The sequence below is a fragment of the Quercus suber genome, unplaced genomic scaffold (assembly GCF_002906115.3).
Source record: "Quercus suber isolate HL8 unplaced genomic scaffold, Cork oak 2.0 scaffold_410, whole genome shotgun sequence".
Classification (NCBI taxonomy): Eukaryota; Viridiplantae; Streptophyta; class Magnoliopsida; order Fagales; family Fagaceae; genus Quercus; species Quercus suber.
This window is the reverse complement of record NW_027069861.1, coordinates 186,361-211,709: the sequence shown is the minus strand read 5'-3', so window position 1 is coordinate 211,709 and position 25,349 is coordinate 186,361. Positions and strand designations below refer to the sequence as shown.

The 25,349-nt window shown below is 33.7% G+C and overlaps 2 protein-coding genes across 2 annotated transcripts; one reads left to right on the top strand and one right to left on the bottom strand.

Moving 5' to 3' along the window:
- Positions 1-378: 378 nt before the first annotated feature.
- Positions 379-2,556, top strand: LOC112039098 (pentatricopeptide repeat-containing protein At4g14190, chloroplastic). The gene is made up of 2 exons (XM_024071945.2): positions 379-835; positions 1,214-2,556. The coding sequence occupies exons 1-2, from the start codon at positions 452-454 to the stop codon at positions 2,363-2,365; spliced, it is 1,536 nt and encodes a 511-aa protein (XP_023927713.1). The 5' UTR covers positions 379-451; the 3' UTR covers positions 2,366-2,556.
- A 10,344-nt stretch (positions 2,557-12,900) lies between these two features.
- On the bottom strand, positions 12,901-20,056 carry LOC112039083 (protein PUTATIVE RECOMBINATION INITIATION DEFECT 1). Its single transcript, XM_024071927.2, is given in 10 exon segments — positions 12,901-13,227; positions 13,229-13,305; positions 14,128-14,794; positions 14,870-15,150; positions 15,230-15,944; positions 16,174-17,137; positions 17,544-17,855; positions 18,546-18,721; positions 18,814-18,923; positions 19,588-20,056. Coding segments are annotated over 10 exon segments (3,906 nt in total). The 5' UTR covers positions 20,035-20,056; the 3' UTR covers positions 12,901-13,070.
- Between the last annotated feature and the right edge of the window lie 5,293 nt (positions 20,057-25,349).

The window sequence follows — 25,349 nt, the reverse complement described above, 5'->3', positions numbered from 1 at the left end:
AGTTTAATTTAATTCAAATAGTAGAACGTTCCATCTATTTTCAATTTTCCAAATAGTACTTAATTTAGTAAATTTCGGTATTCAATAACATAGTTAGTCCCTGTGGGTTTGACATTCGTTTTCTAAAAACACTTTACTACTTGTTACGATTCTGTGCGCTTGCAGATTATTTTACGCGAACAAGTTTTTGGCGCCGTTGCCGGGGATTAACTATTTGTTATTGATATTGATACTAGCTAGATATTTACTACTTTGGATTTTATTTTATTTAAAAAAAAAAAAAATTTTTCAAAAAAAAAAAAAACAAAAAAAAAACAAAACAAAAAAAAACAAAAAAAACCCTAAAAATGTCATCAGTAAATGAATAGAAACGTTGCCAAAGGCCCAAAGCAAAGAGCGAAAAAAGAAGTAAACGAGGTTGAGATATGGGAGACAATGATAGCTGGTAACCATGGCCCTTGATATTCAGTGCAAAATAGCGTTCAGATGGAGACCCAATTCTGATTCAAGTAACAACAGTCCCCTCATCTTCCCTAAAACCATACTGACAAAACAATCCTCCAAATTCACATTCGTCACAAATCAAACTTGTTTATCATCTCTACACTACTCATCACCACCACCACCTTCAAATGACACAAGGCACACTTCCCTTCTTGTTGAAAAGTACAATTACAATGAGCACCAGAGGCTTAGAGACTTACTTGAAAAGCTCAGCAACACCAACTCATGCCCTCTACAAATACTCACAGATTATGGGGATTGGACTAAAGACCAGTTCTGGGCTGTCATCAAATTTCTTATACATGCCTCTAGATCTCTTGAAGTTCTTCAGGTTCGCTCTCTCTCTCTCTCTCTCACACACACACACTGACTCAGAAATTTTCGCTACTGGGGGTTTTGAGGGTTATTGATTTTATGTATCTCATCTTTGGTATTTGAGAAAGCAGACAAGGGAAAAAAAAAAATGGGTTCTATGATTTTCGTTGTGTTTGTTTATTATTCAGTGAAAAATTACTCAATCCATGATTTTATTAGGCTCAACCAAGTGAGAATTTGTTTCCTAAGGTCTTAATAAAGGATTTCGATTTTAAAATGTTATATCTTTCTTTCTTTTCGTTTATTTTCTCAGCAGCCATGCAAGAACTGGGGTATTCTTCATTTTGGGATTTGTAGTTCATATCTCTAATTGAAATTTGAAATATATGAATAGGTGTTTGATATGTGGAAGAACATTGAGAAATTGCGGATTAATGAATTCAACTATGATAAGATAATTGGGCTGTTAGGTGAAGAGGGTATGCTCGAAGAAGCGCTGTCAGCATTTCAAGAGATGAAAAGACATGGTCTAAAACCTTCTTTGGGATCTTACAATGTGATAATTCATGGTTTTGCAAAAAAAGGAAACTTTGATGATGCTTTATTTTACCTTAATGGGATGAAAGATGCTAATTTGGCACCGGAAACTGATACCTATGATGGGTTGATTCAAGCTTATGGGAGATATAAAATGTATGATGAAATAGCTATTTGTGTGAAGAAGATGGAATTGGATGGTTGTTCACCTGACCACATTACTTATAATTTGCTTATCCGAGAGTTTTCACGAGCTGGGTTGCTCAAAAGAATGGAAAGAGTGTGTCAAGCAATGCTTTCAAAGAAGATGGATTTACAGTCAACTACCTTAGTTGCAATGCTTGAGGCTTATGCAAGATTTGGGATTTTGGATAAGATGGAAAAGGTTTATAGAAGAGTTTTGAACTCAAAAAACCCTTTAAAAGATGATTTGATAAGGAAATTGGCTGAAATTTATATTGATAACTATATGTTTTCAAGATTAGATGACTTGGGACTTAATGTTTCATCAAGGTTTGGTGCAACTGATCTTGTTTGGTGTCTGCGTCTCCTTTCTCATGCTTGTCTTTTAAGCCGAAAAGGTATGTATTCCATTGTTCAGGAGATGCAAGAAGCGAAAGTTTCTTGGAATGTAACTGTTGCAAATATTATCATGCTAGCTTATTTGAAAATGAAAGACTTCACGCGTTTGAGAGCATTGCTCTCCCAATTGCCACCCCATCATGTGAAGCCTGATATGGTCACAATTGGAATTCTATTTGATGCAATTACTTTTGGTTTTGATGGAACTGAGATTATTGAAACATGGAGAAGGATGGGCCATCTTTATAGTGTTGTGGAAATGAAAACTGATCCTCTGGTTCTAACTGCATTTGGAAAGGGGAGTTTCCTTAGAAAATGTGAAGAGGTCTACTGCTCCCTTGAAACTCAAGCTAGAGAAAAGAAAACATGGACTTATCATAACCTCATTGATTTAGTCTCAAAATACAATGGAAGGAAGCCTCAGTAGAATGAAACCAAGGTATGCTAGCTGATCCCTTTATCAGAGTTAGTGCAGTTCTTTGGGTATCAGACCTGAAAGAGGCATGCTTTTTGTATGATAAATTGATAATATTCTCCTTGATGGACTAGAATACTTTATTGCAACTTATGTTATTTGGAGCATGAGAAAACTTCATAATGGATTAATTCTTTCCTTCATTTGTCAATGTCTTTGTGCTTGAGTTTGCTTTTGGCACTGTAATTGTAACTGGCTAGTAATGTTACAGATGAGAGAAATTGTGCTGCCTATGTCACTAATGTTGTCCCATAGGTAAGAATTTTCCGAAGAAGCAGAAAAAAATATTTTTGCTTATGTTATAAAATTGATCGGTGGCATTTTGATGCGGGAGTACAGCCAAAATAATTACAGAATTTTGTTTTATATTTTCATCCAACTTTCATTGGATTATTTTAAATATTAATTTTTATTTATTCAGTTTGAGACTTGAGTTCATATAAGTTTGGATTAGTAGTTTGAATTGAGCTAGGAATAGTTGTTATCTTTATCTCTTTTTTTTTTGGGAAGCTCTATAAAAGCTCCAGATGGTTTATTTGTAATCACACTATTATTATTAATCAAAGAGTTCTTCATGAAAATGCTTTTACATTGGTGGTGATTCCAAACAACCTTTAGGTGGTGTAGCCTAGGCTGTCCTGCATCACATGGTCGGTGATATTACTTTTATATTTGTATATATATTGGTGATATGCATCTCTGCGAGTAAGATTGATTTTTTACCCTAAAAAATTTGGCTTTTAAAGAAAAGGAGACTGGACTCAGGGAAAGGTGATTGGAAACATCACAAATAAAATGTTTTTTTTTTAATAGTTCTTAAGCTTTTTCTTTCAAATTTGATCTTTGGAATCCTTTTCTTTTACCTTCAGGATGTAATATTATCAGAAGTTCTTTCTGCTTCTCTATGTGATAGCCCTCTCTTTTGTTTCTAAAAGTTATGCCAGTGATTCAAGGGAGAACCGCCCCTGGAAAAATTCACTGCTCACTTCTGAAAGAAGCTTTTTAATTGTATTTATGCTTTACTACTTTCAATCTCAAAGAGGATGATTGGAGGAAGATAGCAGGCCAGAAGGGAGTGGTGAGGAGAACAATAAATAGAAAAAATTAAATAACATTGGGAATCAGCACCTATGATCGCAGTTAAGGTTAGGTTAGTTGTAGTCGAAGGTGAGCCGGGTGCTCACCTAGGCACCTGGGCGAGGCAAGGTGCCTTTAGTGAGGCCTAGGCTAGCAAGGCGACCACCTTAAGCCATGAAAAAGGTGCTAAAGCGAGAGCCTCTCTATTTATTTATTTATTATTTATTATAAATTATAAATTATAAATTTTTTATTTAAGGTTGTTGTAAAACCTGTTATTAGATTATTACTTTAAAAAGGCATGTTATAAACCCTATTGTTAGTTAGATTAATTTACAGAAGTTTGATGTAAAACTTTTTGTTAGATTAATTAATTTATATGGAAGCTTGTTATAAAACCTATTGTTAGAATAACTAATACAACCTAAACCATGATAACCCTATTTTGAAATAATTTGATAGACCTAATTTCTTCATGCAACACATTGAAAAACACTTCATTATAATATTTCAATACACTAGGTACATATGATTTAAGTTGTATATGTATAATAAATATATTAAGACTTTAGCGATTTGCTTTACTTGGGCTAGTGCCTTTTTGTTGCCTCACACCTTGGGCAATACAAGACCTTGGCACCTTAAGGTTGCCTTTCACCTTTGGCTACCTTGGGTTACTTAGAATCAATATCAAGCCATTGAAAAAATTCCAACTGAAAATTTTTTCATTGTAAACTTGTCTCCATTAGAGGACAATAGATTATTTATATACTACTAGGATTATACCCTACCTAATCCTAATTGTCTTGGGTCAAAAACCTAATTTTTGAATTATAAAACTAAGCTCTAAGAAATCCCCAAAAAAAAAATAAATAAATAAAATCTAAGAGCCTTGTAGCTTAATTGGCACTTCTTGGTGTTTCCAAAAGAAAACAACTAGTGTTCAAATTCTCCTCCCCAACTATTGAATTATCAAGAAATAAAATAAAATATTAATAACTTAACTAATAAGACCAAAAATAAAATCGAATAAAACAAGAGTAAAATGGAATTAACTTCTAAAAATAAATAAATTAAATTAAAATTGTTTCTATCTACTACATCATAGTGCCCTATGCTTTGTGGAATGTGTTACCGGTTGAAGCAGCCTAGTTCAAGCTTTGTGGTAGACCATCTTTGCTGCTGTGATTGTAGCATAGTATGTGTAATGCAATGATGGTGGTTTGCTGTCAGGGATGGTGCTTGGAAGGTTGTTTGGGTCGAATAGGGTCAAACTGAAGTTATTTTTTATTTCCCATCTGGTAACTTTTGTCAAAATTTATTGCAGAATATTAGTATATAAATTCACTCTAATACTGACCATTAGTTCATGAGATGCATTCTTGATGAGTACACGGAATGATTAAATAGAAGCTTTCTAACTGTGCTCGTCTTTCTTTGTTTAATTTAATCCCTTAGGGTAAGTATGATGGTTCTGCGAACTTCAGTGTCGGCATACCTTTCATGTAGATGGCCCAGTACTAACTATGTCGGGTCTCATTAGGGTTATGCATATGTTGAATATTGTGGTGTTGGAAGTATTAGGGTTATCCGTATTTCCATGTTACAGGACTGGGCAAAGTTTTCTTCATGACCTCTTTAAGTAGGTACAAGGAATGCAAAAGTTGTCCAGGATGTTTTTCCTGAGATATCTAGACAGGCTAAAACAGCATGTTTGGATGCTTATTGCACTGGTTTTTCAGAGATGTCTAATATCTAGACAGACATATCCCGTCATCTTTAGGGAATCTTACAATGTTAGAATCATTAGACCTTTCTCAAAATAGACTCTCGGGGCAGATTCTACCGCATCTAGCAAAACTTACTTTCCTTGAATAGTTCAATGTTTCTCATAACAATCTCATTGGTTTTATACCACAAGGGAAATTTTTATCAAAAAAATAAATACCACAAGGGAAACAATTTGACACATTCAAAAACAGTCGATTAAAGGGAAATTTAGGTTTGTGTGGAAATCCATTATCAAAGAAATGTTGGATTTTTTTTATTCTTCACCACATTCGCCTTCAATTTCTGAATGAAATGTTGAATTTGGTTGGAAAATAGTTTTGGTTGGGTATGGATTTGGAGTGATGATTGGCAATACTGTGGCAAAAAAAACCTGATTGATTGATGAAGACCTTTGGAATGCGGCAATGGGTGCGAAGGAACACGAGAGAACTCGCAGCTTGCAAAGATATATAAATATGCACCATACCTTTAAAGTTTATTGAGCCCTTTATTTATTTTTTCTTGTTGGGTGGTATGTTTTGGTGTTTGATTTTTTGTTTCTTCCTCTTTTTTCATTGTTTCTCCTTATGCTTCGTGTACAATCCTTTTTTGCCTATTTTCCCTTTAATTTTAAGATCAATAAATAAGTAGTGCTCAGGTTTTCTTGAGGAGGAAGAATTTTAAGAATAAGTAGAACAAGTGGTGAATTTATTTATTTGCTCAGATAGGTTCTTTAAGAACAAACTGAATCAGAAAGAATCTTAGGTTTACACACATTTATTCTCAAGAAATTGGTTATGCTGAGTCAGCTGACACTCATAACAGCTCATTAACAAGTAACTACAGTTAAAACTACTTGATTAAAACCCAACAACCATGTAGAAGTAGTGGAACTTTTTTTTGAGAAAGAGAAGTAGTGGAACTTAACAGTGAATGAATGAGTCAAAATATTTATTAATACCTCTTTTGACTTTTCCTTTGTAACGTTTTGTTTTTGTTTTTGTTTTTCTTTAGTTTTGTGAGGTGGTGGGTTCTTCTTCTTTTTTTGTTCTTAATTTTTATCTTTATTATTTTTTTAAGAAAACACTTTTGGGTGATTTCTTATGCTATTTTTTTAAAAGTCTACTTTCATATGTACACAATTTTTTTAAAAAGTATAATATATTACTTTTTGTTTTATTTAAGAGGAATAAATTTATACAAACTTTATTTTCAACCAAACCAAAAAGTTTTACATCCCTCCACTTTTCCACCTTCTCAACCAAACACAAATGAGGAAAACTAAAAATTTTTCTATCCTCTCACTTTTCCATCATCTCTCTATTTTTTATCCTCTTACTTTTCCATCCTCCCAACCAAACAGATCCTTAAAAATGATATTGAATGTTCAAATAGCGTGTAAAACACTATGAACGTTTAGACCCCTAATTTACAAATTACCAATTCAAGCTTAATATCAAACAATGTACGTGTGGAAAATGAACATAAGCTTATAACAGAATTGATAAACAATCTAAACCAAATAAAATTACATCTACATCAGAAATTAAATGGCAAAGATTAAGAGAAGAGAGATACAAACACAAGGACAACACAACGATGTGTTATTAAAGAGGAAACCGAAACTCTCAGTGTAAAACCTCTTTACTGCCCTCCAAGCGGTCAATAATTCACTAAAAAAATGAAGTTGGGATACATGAACAGCAATAGACCCTCAAGCCTAATCTACCCAGTATACTTAAGCCCTCCAAGCTTCTTACTCCAACGAGGTTACGCTGAACCTTTATCTTTTCTAGCTTACCGGATTTCGCTATAGCCCATAGCATCAACCAATAACCATTAGTCCCTTCTTAACTGCTTCCCAAAGCACCAAATAATCTTCTCACAGATGTAGGTATGGTGAAAAAAAGATTTGGGTAAGAACGTCTCAAGGATGTAACAATGGAAAGGGTGAAAGTAGAGGAATTTGGAGAGTCTCTATAAAAAGATTGTAGATTAGTTAATCTTATTTTTCTTTAGGGTTTCTCTAGAAGCTCTCTACATTTCGTGGGTATAACGGTCTATATATAGTGGTGGGTGTTTAGAATGTGAAGAATCATTTTTCCAAAACAAAGCTGGTTAGCGACTTGGCCTCGTGACTTGACTGAGTCGCGAGTTCAAGCCGCAAGCTAACTGAATGGCTAGTCTGGACTTTTTGTCTTGTAGTGCAATAGCTGGCATGATGGTTCAGCTTCTTTGCATACTTCACTCGTGTGCATCATTTGGCGGCTTGCCAGTCGCGAGCCACCCGCGAGATCCAGTCGCGAGTCCCTGCTTCACTGCACAATCTTGAGCATTTCTTCACACTCTCTCACACACTACCCTTACAAGATTCCCACCTAAATACAAGGTTTCTAAGTACTGAATTACAAGCAAATTTGGCACGGAATAAAGCCAACATAATGGTTGACTAAATTCAACCTTACATATATAGTGAGATTTCATGCAACTGCATGCAAGCCACACATTTATATTAATTAATTTTAAAAAAAAGTACTAATGTTTTTTTTTTTTTTTTTGGGTATATGGATAACACATAATATGGATAACACATAACATATTATGACAGTGTCAATAAAGACCAATATTATAATTATAATTTGTAAAAATTAGGATTAAATTTTTTAGGGTAAATTTCACTCGCACTCCTTGAGATTTAGGCTAATGCTAACTAGATCCATAAGATTTTAAAATTGATCACTTTAGTCCTTAAAGACAATTTAATCCTAACTTTATTAGCCTTCGTTACTCATTTCTCTCTCTGTCTCTCTCATCCAGGCCTCTCCTTTCTTTTTAGCCATCCCTTTCTTATGGATCTCAAACCAAAAAATAAAACCCACTACAACCCATAATATTATCCCTAAGCCCCTTCAAGTACTCCACCATTGGATCACACATTTGTTCAGCCAAGTCATCCATCAAGTCCTCCATACCACTCTCCACCGAGCCTAACACCACGGCGACATTCTTGAAGGCAAGTAAGAGGAGCTTGAGGGCAATTTTCTCGGTGATGGTTTGATTTAGGTGGTGTGAGCGTGGGTCTACGGTGGTTTGAGTTTTGATTTATAGTTTTGGTTTATGGTGCTAGGCTTTGTAGCGATGGTAGTGAAGTGGTGGTTGTGGTCTTAACTAATAGATCTGTGGGCTGAGTTGGATTTGCAGTGGGAGTGGTTGTGGGTTCCGATGGAGTGGTGGGTTTGTTATAGGTTTTTTGGATTTGGGTTTTGTTGATGTGTATTTGGCTGAGTTTTATGGCCAGTGGTGGTTTTCGTTGGCGGTGATGGGTTCTGATTTGGGTAGATTTGTAGTGGGGGTGGTTGTAGGTTGAGATATGGTGGTGGGTTTGCTGGGTTTTTTGAATTTGGGTTTTGTTATTGAGGTGGTGGTTATGGCAAATTTAAGGTTAGAGAATGGGTAGATTTTGTAGTGGGGGTGATTGTGGGTTGAGATATGGTGGTGGGTTTGCTGGGTTTTTTGGATTTGAGTTTTGTTACTGAGGGGGTGGTTTTGGCAAATCTAAGGTTAGGGAAATAGATGGATGAGTGAATTGAAGAGAAGAGATCTATGGTTAGAAAGAGAGAAAGGGACGAAGGAGGAGAGATTTACCGAGAAGAGAGAAAAGCTAACGAAGGGCTAACAATGTTTAGGAACAAAGTTGTCTTTAGGTATTAAAGTGGTCAATTTTGAAATCTCATGGACTTATGGCCTGCTGTTTGGATAAAGGGGAGAAGGAAGGAAAGTGGAGGAGAGTAAAGTAGAGTTAGCTAAAAATAAGTTAATTTTGTGCTAAATCTACTCTATTATCTCCCTTCCTCTCAATTCAAATGAACTATTAGTTAGCATTAGCCCAAAACTCATTAGCCCAAAACTCAAGGGGTGTTATCCAATTTTTAATGAAAATAATAACACTTACTATAGCATATTTCAAATTCAGATAGTATCTACCCACTTGAAATAGAAATATTCTACCTTCTGCCCACATACGTTATTTAACAACTACCTAATATTTGCATAACATTTAACCCAAAATGCTTTTCTAGGACCTACCTACTCGTCCTACCAAATATAGAAAATTCTTATCATTCTTAGCCCATCTTCATGTCAAGTTTAACCCTATAGTAATTTTTGCAATTACACGTTTTTTTACACTGTAAATTTAAAAGAGATTTTACAATTTTTTTTTAAAAAAAAAAACTACAATCAAATATTTATTGCTTTCTTTTCTCCCAAAAAAAAAATATATATATATATATATTGCTTTCCACCTTTATTTATATCTAATTAATAGAATGTTTTTCTTTCTTTCTTATTCCTTAACTTCTTTTTTTTAACCTATATACATGATGCTTCATCAACCCAGTCTGTTAAAGAAAAAAAATGAGGTAGCCCATTGGGATTGATTAGGCCACATGAGCATTGGCCAATAAAATAAGTTTCAACCCATCTAGACCCACATCCTAGCAATATTTTTAATTTAGTAATCTCATCTATAATTGTCAGTATCATACAATAAGTGAAACATATCAAATTGTGTACAAAAAACTCTACTATATCGTAACTGCTCATGAGTCGTACGGTACATGAATATGTATCGTATGAATCACACCATATCGTAAAATCATATGTATCATACGACACATACACATGTGAGTTTAAAAATGATTTTTTTTAATTAATTTATTTAATTTGTGCTTTTATTTGAGTCTAACTAGTTATTAGACTTGTTTTTATCACAAAATTATAGTACTACTTGATTGAACCCAAACCCAATAAAATAACACATTCATGAGTTTCTTCCCCCTTCTTTCTTTCTCCTACAAAATTTGGACTACACACTTAACACTTCACTTTTGTAATTACAGTTTTTTTTTCTATACTATGAATAAGGCATTAAATGACAATATAATTATTTCTATTTTTGATATTATAGTTATAAGTCTATAAGAAGCTAAAATGCAAGGAAGAAATATAAAGAAAAAATTATTAAAATAAAAGAGCAAGAAGAGATAGTAATGTTGATGAATAAAATGTGAATGAAGAAATAATTTTACAAGATAATGAACATGGTGATAACATTGACTTAGAGAGAGTAAATTAAGCAAGATGATGAATATGATGAAAAGAAAGTATTATTTTGGATCATATGTTATATATTATTAATTTTGAGTTTAATTAATTTGGATTTTTATGTTATAAAATAAACATGTGTTAGTTTGAGTTATTTAGTTATATTTATTAAATATTATTACATAAGTGATGGTTTAATTAGTCCTAATTTGAATATATTACAAAATATAACTAAATTTTATCCCATCAAAAAAATATATTATTAGGTATTTTTTGTATATCTTACAATATATAATATGATAATAATATTAAAAAAATTAAAAAAAACAATTCACAATACAATTCACATTTTGACAAATATGGTTCCATCAACCTGGCTCAAAACAGTCGGGTCAACATAGGTTCCCATTACAATTCTTTGTTGAAACTTTATATTCTAATGTACAATGGTGATATTGGAGGCACCTACATTGATGGTCGTCAAGACCAGGAAAATTCACCACTTTGCTACGTAGGATGTGCGATTCTATGATTTGGAGTGGTCACGTAGAAATGTCGTACAGTAATTTAGCAAATAGCCAGCATTGAACTTCTCATACACAATAATTCCTAAAATAATAGTTAGCCTTTCACAGGCCCATTTCTAGAATGGAAGTGGTAATGGGATGGGAGCCATGTGATCTTTAATTTAGTAGGCCTACTGTTTAGCCATCAAAAATAAAGAAAACTCAGGGAAGACAAAAAAAATTAATAAATAAAACCTAATTTTAAGGGCCATCAAAAGAGAAGCCAATCATGAGATTGTTGGTTTATGCCAGGTGTACTTAGGAAATTGTAAATTGGAACTTTATTTAAGATGCATGGGTATGATAATGATCGGTCATAAATTATACTTTCAACCTTGTTATTGGTGCAATGCTCTTTCTTAACCAACTAAATTACTACCTTCTCAAAAAAAAAAAAAAAAAAAAAAACAACTAAATTACCATTCTCCTCATCCCAATTTGTTCTGTTTCAAAAATCTAACTTTTTAAGAGGAAACATCATTTATTATCTTGTCTGCTGTATAAAAATGTATAAGTTTCCAAACCTACTCTTAAGTTAATTTATCAAAAAAAAAAATTGAAAATAAAATAAAGACATAATAGAAACATTAGTAAATTAATGGTTTTTAATTTTAGAAACAGAAAAATATTTTGAAACATTTCAAAATAGAATAGAGAACAAACAAATTCGAACTGAAAGAGTAGATTGTTTCAATTAATACAATAAGGATGACAATATTTGACATGACTCGCAAACACGACACAGTTTATTGTGAGTTAGTGTTAGTGTTTAGTGTAAATGAGTTTATATTAAAGTAGATTGTCACATTTTAATACAATTAATAAATAGGTCAATTTCAGTTTCTCAAAAAATAAAAAATAAATAAATAGGTCAATTTCTTATTGGATTATCAAAAAAAAAAAGGTCAATTACTTATTGACCTGCGTTGTAACTCACAATCAACTCAAAATGACTAATTCATACAAATAAATATCAATTTTATCTTACATAAGTCTTATTGCACGCGCAAAGTGCCTGTGACGAGTCTAGTAAGAGAATTTCCCTCTTTGAACTAAACTTTTGTGTGGTTCAAAAATACCCTCATTAATGAAGGATAACTTCTCTTAAAAATAAGATCATAAATGTTAAATAACAAATTTCATTTTAAATTTAAAAAGAGAACTCCTAAATTTTAAAATGTGACGAGTCTAGTACTATATATAAGAGAATTCCCCTTTTTGAACTAAACTTTTGTGTGGTTCAAAAATACCCTCATTAATGAAGGATAACTTCTCTTAAAAATAAAATCATAAATGTCAAATAACAAATTTCATTTTAAATTTAAAAAGAGAACTCCTAAATTTTAAATTTTTTTTCCCTTCACCTTCATTTTTTTTTATTTCCTAAAATTTAGCATTTTTCATTCAAATATAAGTAAAACACCTCCAATTTAAAAATATTTATAAAAAAAGAATATCTAAAATTTAGCATTTTTCCCCTCACGTTTACCTTATTTTTGCTACCCAAACTTTTCTCTATATCACTACACTTTCAAACACATGTTCAAAAATATATATATATATATACAGATACTGTTTATCTCTAAAATTTATCCTTTTTATTTGTTTGAAAAATAAAAATAGATGAAAATTATTAATTTTTACCCAAAATAAATAAATAAATAAAAGAGCATCTGTGTACGTGCAACGCGCATGCTTAGAGGCGTGTATGTGTGTATATATATATATATATATGTTGGATATCCAAAAATTCATTAAATTTGTATATTGTATGATTCAGAAATACCCCTAAATCTTACCCTTAACAAGGAAAAAACTTGAAGACAATTCGGTAAAAATATATCTTCAACTCTACTTAAAATGCCTACAAATGAGACACTCCTACTAATTCATGTCTTCAAAACAAGTTTATCTAAAATTTAAATTTTTTTTAAAAAAGGAAAATTATGATACTAGGGGGAAAATATATATAATAATAAAAAAAATTAAAAAAAAAAAAAAAAAAAAAAAAAAAAAAAAAAAAAGCCGCATCGCACCTTAATCCTTACACCCCTTTTGTGCCCTAGGTTATAGTGCCACAAAAGATCAAATGAGAAATCTTCATTCAAGTAAAAGCAAAATGGATTAATACGATTTCATTAGCCGTCATCCTCCAATGTTAAGGTCCTAAAAAACAACTCTATCTCTTCTAAAAGTCTCTTATTCCCGCAATGTAACCCTCTAGAATCCATATCTAGAGATGAATCGGATGACATCAAGTGAATGAGATACTCACAAACTTCTTCCAAATCATGGGGTGGTAGCCATCTTCTTCATATGCTTATCTGCTCGATCATCTCGAGTATTGTCAGCATACTTATGTTTTCTGCATTCCTGCAATATCAACAAGATCATAAATATGTAATTAAAGTTGTTAGCTATCATCCTTTTTATTACAATACCATTAGTTGTTTTTTCCTTCTGATCTCAACTTTCAAGGAGTTGAATGCTATCAAGTCTTAAAATTAAGGTATAATGACAGCGAGACAATAGTGACGGTTAAACCAAATAAACCATGATAATGCATAAATGTTATGGGTACAACAAAAAGAACAACTAATCTTTTTGTTTCAATGATATATTAATAAGTGTGTAGCATAAAAGCATGTGAATCATGTGACAAGTGCAGGATAGATGTAAAAAAGGAAAGTTTTACAAGATTGCTATAAGACCAATAGCTATATTTGAATGAATCCCACTACTAAGAAACAACACTTTCATAAAACAAATATAGCTGAAATGAAAATGTTTCGATAGATGGTGAAATATATAAAAGATACAAAATGAAGAAATCAATTAAAGATAGGGATGGCTCCCATTGATGAAAAGATAACGAAGAGTCACTCGAGATAGTTTGGTCATATGCAAAGAATAGCAAATGATGCCTTAGTGAGGAAGAGTAATTTGATTCAAATTGAGTGAATGAAAGAGGAAGAACTAGAATAAAACTAGTAGAAGTCATAGAATGGGACATGTTAATTAAGGAGGAGATAAAGAGTAAAATTTCTATAGAATTGAACAACAGCAATTAGTCTGTTGGGATTAAGGCTTTGTTGTTGCTGTTGGTATATTGATTAGTGCACTTTGAACCTAGGAGACAACCTAAAGAAAAGCAAAAGGAACAGAAAAGCATGATATAGAACAAGGAATTGTCACCTGGAGCACCCGATGCAGATTAGCAATTTGTTCAGTCTTCAGGAACCCTGAATTCAGTAGCTCTCGAAACAAAAATACAATCTCTGTGCTTAGATTACTAGCTGAAAGGTTTTTAACTATGCCAGATATGCAGGTATCATCAAAAATGGATCTCATCCACTCAGGAATCTTCTGGAGTTTTAGCAATGCCACAGCCACATGAATTGCTGGCTTGTGATGATTAATAAAAGATTTTGATGCTAAGCATGGAGCGGCCAAAGACGTTGCCAACTCTTCTACAATCAGCCTACAACTGATCTTTTCAATCATTATTGTCTCCTGCATGTCCAGCTTTTCCCACCCCAAAATTATTGATAGGCAGAGGCTACAGTTCAAAGCCACTCTGAGATCACTATAAAAAATTAAGCCTTCTAACACAGCAATTACAGACATTAGGTACCCCATGGTACATTTCACTTCCAACTGCATTTTATATCGCTGGTCTGATAATCTGGTGAGCGACTCCGACAGGCTGTAGGAAGCAACAAGTTTGACCAGAGGAGACCCAAAATGCATGAGTCTGCACAGGTCATGGCAACGGATGCCAATGAATGACAGTGGCTGTGTCCCATTTGGTGGATCAAAGAACTTTTGCCAGTCCATAAACCCTGGTAGAACAACAGGCAAACTAGAGCAACCAAAAAATAAATGTTAGTTTCAACAACATAAAATCATACTAATGTATTAAATGGGAGATACTGACCTTCTTAAAGAGAAGTAATTTAGTAAAAGCAAAAATATCAAAATTTGTCCTTTGCTTGTTCCCTCATCTTGATCAACCAATGCAGGCCCTATGAAGCTGGCAGCACAGATCATGCTGTTGATTGCAGAGACCAGAGAAGTATTATACATAATAGTTTTTGCAGTTTCTACAAGTATCCCATTGGTGGAGTGGTACAAAATCAGGGAAAATATTCCAATTACTAAGAGACTTTGATGATTCCACCTATCTGCTACCGCTGAGAGGTTAAAGTAGTCCATTAACTACAAAATAAAGTGTATTTTCTGATTAATTTCACACAACTGCAAGCAAAATAGAGTTGATCAAAGTTAAATTATTCACCTTCATGGTCACTGCAAGCCAATATTCATCATCAGAAAGAATTTCAGGCTGCACCAAACTTAAAATGTTAAAACTCAGAACTGAGGTGGCCATTAATATTGCTGGGGAAGATGCATAGCTTGAATCATAATAAAGAGTGTAGATTGCCTTCCCTATGCCATGCAAACATAATTGGTCTGAAGCAGCTGGAAAGATGTTAATAATAATCTGCATGAGATTAACCACTGAAATTATGTCGTGCTCTTGGCCTTCATCCTTGGCAAGCTGTATCAACAAGCAAACCAAAATTGTTGCTCCATAGTTATCTCCTGTTGCTACTAGCTCTGCAAATGCTTGTGCATTTGGAACTCGATCATTTTTTCCATGGACGATGATGTCAGTCCCATTTGAGATATTGCTCCTGCAGAATTGCAGAACCTGATAAGACAATTGCTCGCTTATTTTCTCTTGTTGAAACAACCATTTTAAAGACACTGAGTGAACTATTGCACAAGGCAAATCCCATTCATTTTCAGTCAATAGCTGGAATAGGATCCTCTCAGCTTTCAAACTGTAGGGAATTTGGGAGGACATGCTGGCAAGACCCCTAAAAAGACCATAAAGATTCACCACTCGCATCAGTGCCAGTGAATTGGTAGCCCCAGATTGTAAATCACTACTATTAACTAGAAGATACTGCTCTAGCGAAGCTAAAACTGATTTCTCATCTGCAAGTCTGGAAAAGAAGATATTTAAAATGTAAGGAAAGGAAGATGACAAGTATATTCTTAAAACAGAAATATGTTATGCAACAGATGTATGCAAAACTCCTCTTGCATGCTTATAGAACCCACTTTCATGGATCCCGCACACATGTGATAAAGACGTTGCATATCCCCGTTACATAAGGTGCCACCTCCTCAAATATGAGTATAAGAACGAGATGAAGAGTCGAGCTCAATAACCTTTCATCATGTAAAGAACTGGTATATAATATCACCAAAATGGCAGATTGACAAGAAGACAATTCCAAATTATGAGAGCTCTTTTGCCCAAGTAAAAATAGCATATCTACAGGATCGGATGGAAGATATAAGGCAGCATCTCTAATGGTTTGCCCAGAATCATTTCCCAGAAGAACGTCCACAAGTGAACTGAGCATCAGAAATACTCTGCATTTCATTTTTTCCGAGGGATATAAGCCTAGACATCCAAATGAGAAACTGAACCAAGATGTTGAAACCAGGGTCTTTGCAAGCTCCATCGCTTGGATATCAGAATCTTGAAGCAGTAATGAATGAAAAGTTTCCAGCACCCCAAGGACGATCTCCTCCTCCATTTCATTGATGGCTGTTACAACCCAAGGTAATAAATGTGCTGTGCATATGTCCACCACAGAATTTCGTATTTCCATGTTACAGGACTCGGCAAAGCTTTCTTCATGACCATACAGATACGCCTCTTTAAGTAGGTATAAGGAATGCAAAAGTTGTCCAGGATGTTTTTCAGGGATATCTAGACAGGCTAAAACAGCATGTTTAGATGCTTCTTGCACTGGTCTTGCCAGATTTGGAGTCCCATGGGAAGAAGAAAACTTCATTAGAGCTACAAAGACTGAGCAGACCAGTATAAATGTCTCAGGAAGCATGCCCATCCTCCCCTCGGTATGCTTTTTAAGCATCCCTGTTAAAGCAAGAACTAACTCTTCTATTTGAGAAGTGGATAACATCCCCAGGCAATCAGAAACATAGTTCCATACGAGCTTTAGAGTCTGACTTTGAACAGGATGAAGAGGAACTTCAGCTACATAGTGTACTACTGGAATTAGAGTTGCAAACCCAACAAGCAGCCTTTGTTTGAAAGCTTGCTCTGCTGTTGACAAGAGATCAAGTACCTGAATACAAGAGCTGACAACTGGATCCTTATATTCTGTTCGTCAATAGAGAAAGTCATTAGCACAAAACTAGAGTTTGCAGGACAATAAATTCACTTTTAATTTTTTAAAATTTGAAAATATATATATATAGAGACCTAAAGAGTATACAAACTGCACAAGGCTGATACACATTAATTCATTTAGCTAGGAGATATTTGGCAAATAACATAATTAGAATCAAGTTTTCCAAGAACAATTTTTTTAATGAGAAATATTGAGGCAGACTAGACAGGATATGCAAAATTTTCCATGAACTGAGCAATTGATTTGATTTGATCAATCATTGGCCTGTTTAAAAGGCAGCATCTCTGGTTACAGCAGCTACTCTTAACAATTCATGTTAAATTATGCAGAGTACCTTTTGCTTTATGTTTGAATTAATATGCAATGTAAGTTCACCTGACAATCTAAGTATTTCAAACACATAATCTGCAATATTTTCTTCCACCAGGACTTGGGTCTGCTGTCTTGAAGCACCTTCGCAAGACAAATAATGAAACAGTAAATATAGTGTGCTCTGTTGGACTTGTCTGTCTGACGAAAGCAATGGACCTTTGATGGCCTCAGCAAAAATGATATTCAAACGAGGCCCATCTTTTCCATCTTCTAGTCCTTGCATGAAGTTATCTGCTTCATATAGAATAATGCTGCTTGCCTCATTTGCATTCACCTTAGCGAAAAACCCTCTCTGAGCGAAAACCGTCAAAAGCGCTAAGCAAGAATGATTTGAAAACTGTTAGCTGAAAGAAACAATCATATTGATGAAAACGAAATGATCATGACTCAACAATGATATAGTGGCATCTGGACTGGTGAGTTTTTCATTTGTGTAAGAGTAACTGCTGCTTGTGGCTATATAGTATTCAACAAGTTTTGCCTTATAGTTGAGTCCAATATATGGACAAGAAGTTTCTAGAGTTCACCCGCGTTTTTTAGAGCTAGCTTGAACAATTTTAGTATCTCAAAAATCATGTTAACATTTAAATACACAAGATCCTATAATCCTGTTGTTATGGCTTAAAGATGTCTTTGATGAAACTCATTACTTGTTTATGAGCCAGTTAAATCAAGTGCTTGCCAATGACCTTTAGGTAAGATGGCACTTTCCAATGTTTCCAACGGAGACATTTAGAGTTTAAATCCTTCCAAACCCACTTGAAATGTGTCAAAGAAAAATTAAATCTAATTGCTTTTATATTAATGTCAAAACTAAAAAGACCTTCACATCACCATCTAATAATATCATGATGATTTAGTGATTGAGGCTCTTAAACACCAAAATCGAAAAGGCTCTTGGCATTTGATCCTGACCAAAATGGTGGACTGGTCACATCTCCAACTAGAGTTCCCAAAGGAAATAAGAAATTGAATGTGCAGGAAACGAAGAAAGAGATGACAAACCTAGACAATTCAAGCGGACGTCATCAACTTGGGTCTTGATGAGGGCATCCACCACCAGGTGCAAGAGCTTAGGACAAAAGGCTAACAAAACATCAGTTCCATCACCATCTTCTGATGCATATTGGAACATAGAAACTTTGTACAGAGCAAACAGGATTTCCCCCCGGATCTCCTCACTGTCATAAAAAGGAATTTTTTTTTAAGTATAATACTAAAAAATTCTCACAAATCCACTCCCAGGCTGCTTTTTTTTTTTTTTTTTTGTTACCTTGGCAATTGAAGACCTGCAACAAGATTGGAAACAAGGCCATATTTATCTTTGATGTGGGCGTACAGATTATTCGTCTCACTGTTCAAAAGAACCCCTAAGCAGTGAAGCTGTTCATAGAAATGGAGTGTGGGTCAGTCAGTAATGTTTAAAAATTTAAATTTCCTCAATTCTTCTATACTACTTAAACTTACAATCCGTAATTTATCATAGTATCAAAGCACGAGATCCTTAATTTAAACATTGTCTTTACCCTACCTTTCATTTAAATTAAAGGGGAGTCGAGAGAAAGTGTTAGAATTATTAGATAAATAATTACATTTACCATTTCCTCTAACCCTAACCATTGATAAATTTATTTTAAGATCCTAATGCATAATTTTTATTTGTTATATTTCTTATTGCATTCCTTTTTTAGCGCATCATCTAAAACACATCAAATAATTTTTTTTATTTTTTTATTTATAAGCAACATATCATATTATATATATAAAATTAAAGTCAAAGAAGCACAATCAAAATTCAAATTAGTTTATTATTGTTGTATCCAATTTAACTTTATTAAAATTTTGATGGGAATTGACCTATTCATAATACTCAGTGGAGATCTAAAAATCAACAACTGATAAATCACTACTATTATTGAATTGTTTTCTATTATGTGTAAGCATCTAGTTATATTATTATTATTATTATTATATAATTAATCAATGAGTAGAAGAAGGCAGATAATCAAGTAAAATATATATATATATATATATATATTGAAAATACCGTAAACAGGTGGGGTCGAGTCCAGGCTAACGCGCGGGAAGCGAGGTGGTGGGAAAGTGTAACAACGAAATGAGCAGAGAAGGATTCGGATGAGGATGAGAGATTGAGGATGAGATTTATGAGCTGATTGGCTATGGGTTGATCGTCGAAGGAAGATAGAGCTTTGAGGAGAGGAGAGACGAGGAATTGAGAATGGGAGGAGGAGATGAGAAATTGAGAGATTTGAGAGAGAGCGTAGGAAACGTGGAGAGTAGGAGAGAGAGGGTTGGAGATGAGGTTGGAGAAGCAGAGGAGACAAATAGATCCTTCTTGGCTTTGGAGATTCAGTGTGGATCGGTGACCTTCACAGCATACTTGTGCCAATTCTTCTCTATTCGAGTACATGTTTTCTTCTTCTTCTTCTTCTTCAAGGTCTGGTTGTTTCTGTGAATCGTAGGAGAACAACATTTGTGTGCCTCTCACTTCTCACTTCTCTCAGAGAATTTTGATTTTGCTTTTTTGAAATTTTTGGCGCGAGGTTGAGGATACAATAATATATGACCACCATTTTTTTTTTTCATTTTAAATAACCAAAAAAAAAAATATGCTTTACTTTTTCAAGAGAAGGACCTAAAAATGCTTTTCACTTACAAAAAATAATAATAATAATAATCGATATCATATCAATTGTTTGCACCAAATTGGTGCAACAATAATTTAATTATTTTTATCTACTTATCCTTTATCCCTCTTTCTCAATATATATATATATATATATGAACTTCTTCTTCTCCTTTATCAAATTTTTTGAGAGAACTTCTTTTTTTTTTTTTTTTTTAATTATTATTATTATTATTATTATTATTATTTTTTTTTTTTTTTTTGTGGATTGGCATCAAGCCTAATAGTACACACTAATTGTAAACATTAAGCAATTAATCGAGGCTACACCTTATGTTCTTTTTGTGCATGTGCTATACTTTCTCGAGCACAAAATCTTATGATATGCACTAAGGTGTTCATGATTGGCTAGTGAACAGTGGTGAGATGGTTATTTATGCCTTTCTCAAAAGGATCAAATCCGACAGTCAAATAAAATGAGACTTCAAGATTAAAACAAAGTGATAAACACCATAAACATCTTTCCCACACAACATGCACTACAAAGCTTCAACTAGTAAAGTGCAATAAAAAAAACTCATCAAAGCTAAACAAGGTACACAAGACATGTTATGTGTAAATAAATTGACCAACCTTGTTTTCAAAGACCAAGAAAAATAGTGCCAAACATATTTTGCTTTTCCCTTTTTTTTTTTATAAAAAAAAAAAAAAAAAACAAATAAATCCTAGAATGAAATGCATGAATGTAATGCAATGCAAGTCCTAGAACAAAAGCACAAAAACACAAAAACCAAAGAACAATGGTCACAAAGGAATGAGCAATGAAGCACAAGGATCATGTCAGAAAGACTCAATTAGATAGAGTCTTTTCCATCCAAAACCTTTTAGATGCACCACGAGCATTGGAGTTCTTATTCACATTCGAGTAATTTCCAACTCCATGATTGGAATAAAGGTTCAAAGCCTTTACCAATTCACCAATGAGTGCCAAAGGATCTTGTGCTTGAGGCACAGGCACTTTTGTTTGTTTGCTCTCTTAGCAACTTGTAGCTTGTAATAGTTAGGACGAATATGTCCAAACTTTCCACAAAAATGACAAAACAAAGCAGGTTTTCCATGCATCTTGTCTTTAGAAAGGGTAGAATCTTTAGGTTTGGACTCTCCTAGATCAACCTTAATCTTCCTAGTGGGTGAAACTTCTATAGGTTGGACAACCTCACTCAAAAAGGGTTTAACAGTTTCACTCACAACCTCACTCACGAAAGGTTCAGAAGAAAATGAAGGAACAAAGTTCGTGGAAGTAGGTGCAGACACAGAGATGCTTTCAACATATCCTAAACCAGATTTGTCAGAAGGATACTTTTGAACATTCAGCATTTGATTAAGTTTAAAACTAGCAAATCTAGCAACAAATAAATTATGTTCCAAAGATTTAACTTTATCAAGCAAAAGCATGTTCTCAGATTTCACATGATTCAAAAGATCATTAGCATTAAATAATTTAACAAGCAAATTTTTCTTTTCAAGCTCAAGAGAATCAATTTTCTTCAGGCCAAGTTTAACATTCATAGCATCCTTTGCAGCAACTTTGCAAAGTTTATTATAGGCCTCTTAAAGATCTGCATCCTCAGAGAGTTCTCCATCAGAAAGGCTCTCTTCAACAGATATACTTTCATTGACTACAACAGTAGCAGTGAAAGTAATGAAGTCTTAATCCTCGTCACATCCAGTCTCATCATCAGAAACCTCATTATCACTAAGAGTTACAGCCATAGCTTTACCATTAAACCTCAAGAATGTAGGACATTCAGTTTTAATATGACCATACCCTTGATAGCCAAAACACAGAGCACCCAAAGAATTGTTAGAGGATTGACCAACTTTATCTCTAGGTTTTTCAAAGTTATTAACCTTAGAGGGATCATTCTTCCTAAAGTTTCTAGTTTCAGCAGTGTTTGTACCTCTTGCTTTTCTGTTGTTATTCCTAAGAAAGGTTTTTAAAGTTCTTGGCAAGGAACGCAATCTCTGTAGCAGAGAGCTCATCATCAAATCCACCAACCTCAACATCATGAACAGACTTAAGAGCCATTGATTTGGATTTGGAAGTTTTGGGTAGGTCAGACTCATAGGACTGAAGAGATCCTACAAGTTCATCAACAACGATGGAGTCCACATCCTTGCTCTCAGTAATGGCAGTAACTTTGGGTCTAAAATCTTCAGTTAAAGATCTAAGAATCTTCCGAACAATTTTAGGTTGATCATAGATTTCACCCAAATTAAAAGCAAAATTAACAATATCATTCAATTTAGCACAGAATTCATCAAAAGATTCATCATCAGACATTCTAATGCTTTCAAATTTAGAAGTTAATTACTGCAGCTTGTTAATCTTAACCGCCTTTGTGCCTTCATGCACAGTCTGGAGGATTTTCAAAGCAGTATGAGCAACCTCAACATTAGAGATTCTCTTAAATTCCTCCATGGAAACAACATTAAAGATGACATTCATAGCCTTGTTATTGAAACCAACTGCTTCTTTTTGAGAAGTTTGCCACTCACTCACAGGAGTAGTGGGTTTCTCCCATCCGTACTCAACGAAATTTCAAACTCTCTCATCAATGGATTTCAAGAATGTTGTCATCCTTACTTTCCAATAAGGATAGTTATTCCCATCAAAGTGAGGAGGAACAACGAGAGAGTGTCCATACTCCAAGATAACAGGGGTTAAGGATCAGCTCAGAGATCAAAAAATCTCCAATAAGAGAGCTACCCGCTCTGATACCACTTGAACGGTTTTAGACCCCTTAAACCAACCAGATTAACCTAGTTAATTAGCCAAGTTGTTACTTAGTCAAATTATGCAATTCTAGGTTATCACAAACATACAATCATATCAAAAATATAAAGCAGCAGAATAATAAATAACACAAGATATGATCACCCAGGAAAACCAAACCGGTAAAAAACCTAGGGAAGATTTGACCTAGCTATCCTCAACGTAAACCTGAATCCACTATGAAAGAATTAAAGTTCATACAAAAGGACTTACAAGCTCCCCGCTTGACTTCCTAATGCTACCCACCAGTAGAACTTACTAACACGACCACATGCAAGCTCCGAATCCACGGACTCCTTTCTTGGATTCTCTAATCAGCTACAAGCACCCACGCTTGTTATTCTTTAAGCTCTAATGGCAGCAACCGAGTTGATCATCAACCTTTTGAAGTAATCTCTACCTAGAAAACCCTAAGCTTTGTGTAAAGGAAAACTCCTCTAGATCTCACAAGAGATTTACACAAAACAGAAAAGTATGAGCAACAATACAACAGGAGCCACTCTAAAAACATGGCTAGGGTTTTGCTTTATATACCTAGAGTAAAAACAGAAAACCCAAAACATTTAATGAGTTAAGGCTGAGCTGGAATATTCTGCAGAAAAAAATTCTGCCCGAGATTCAATCGATCGAGTCTTTCTTTCGGTCGATCAAATCAAGCCGAAATGCACCAATACATCTGCAGCCTCTCGATTCCAACTTTAAATGAAAGACCCAACTTTGAGCAAGCCTAAACAAGACTAAACAACCTGTTTTGATCATGGTTTGCCAACAATACAAATAAGAGTTCTACGCAATGGAAGACATCCTAAAAGCTAAGGCTAGGATCAATATGATTTAATTTGAATTCTTAGCCTAAACCAAAAGGTAAGGGTAGTAAGAAGAGGAATTATAATACCAAACAGTTGGACAAGCTAGTTGCTCTAATAGTTGCCAAAAGGAAATTAGACTTAAAAGTATGATAAAAAGGAAAGCGTTTCTATTTTGGTAAAACTAAGCATTGTCCATGATTGTCTTTTAGATGGAAATTTACATGTTTTACTTTATAAAGAGAAAATTTCCATCATTTGTAATTGTATGTTTTGGCACTTATGTCTATAGATCTTATTAATCTAAATGATATTCAAGATTGATGAAAGATGGGCTTTTAGAACCATTATTTTATTATATTCTCAATCTATGAATTCTATTTAGAGGATAATAAAATCTAGGGTTCCTTTTTGTAAAGGAATGAAGTTCCAATGACTTCTTTAAGTTAGTGCATACATAAAGGAGGAATAGGGCTCTTTTAAAGATAAATTGTTCTAGAAGAAAAATGTCGAAATTTGTTGTAAGACAACTATAAAATACATTTGGAAATGAGTTGGTTGTATTAGATACACAATAAGACATTATTTTATAGATAACTCTTACACTAGTACAACATCGTAGTGGGAGGATTACCAAAATAAATTCATAGTTTTGGAATAAACTTTTGTAGTTATTCCACAAGGATATGAATTTGATCCTCGGTCCTACGTAAAGGCAATAGATGATATGAATATCGATTATTAGATCAAGGTTATGTGAATAGAATTATATTCTATTTAAAGTCTAGAACTTGTAGAGGTGCCTAATGGCATTAAACCTATTGTTTTCAAATAGATCTACAAGAAAATGAGATTGATAGTTTTGAAGGTGCAAACCTTCAAAGTCAAGACTAGTGGCAAAAGATTTATTCAGAAAGAATTGGTTCGACTATGAAAATATTTTTTCACTAATAGTGAAGTTTGACTCTATCGAGATTCTATTATCCATTATATTTCATTTTGATGAAATATGGCTATGGATATCAAGAAAGCTTTTTTTAGTAGCAATCTTGAGGAAGACATCTAAATGATGTAACTAGACTTCTTCAGAGCAAAGAACTAGTAGTGTTTAGCATGCAAGTTGCTTAAAGTCCATTTATGGACTAAAGCAAGCATCTAAATCATAAAATGTCATCTTTGATCAAGCAATCAAATTGTTTGATTTTGATCAAGTATTAAAAGGCCTTATGTGTGTAAAAGTTATATAGTATAATAAATCTCTTAATGTATGTTGATGACATTCTAATCATTTAGAATGATGTAAAGTTATTGTCATCAATGGAATTTGTGGTTGTCTAGTTTAGTTTGATATAAAGTACTTGGGAAAGACTAGCTACATCCTAAGAATTATAACTTTGTTAAAATTCAGAAATTAGGATGTTGGGTCTATCTCAAACTGCTTAAATAGATTAGCTTCTAATTAAGTATAGCATGAATACTTTAAGAAATGATTCTTTCCTTGTAAGTTTGAAGTTCCTTTA

Bases quoted from the DNA above. Each gene is read 5' to 3' on its own strand.
- LOC112039098 (XM_024071945.2), top strand. From the start codon at position 452: ATGGCCCTTGATATTCAGTGCAAAATAGCGTTCAGATGGAGACCCAAT. The intron at 836-1,213 runs GTTCGCTCTCTC...ATATATGAATAG, and splicing joins GATCTCTTGAAGTTCTTCAG to GTGTTTGATATGTGGAAGAA.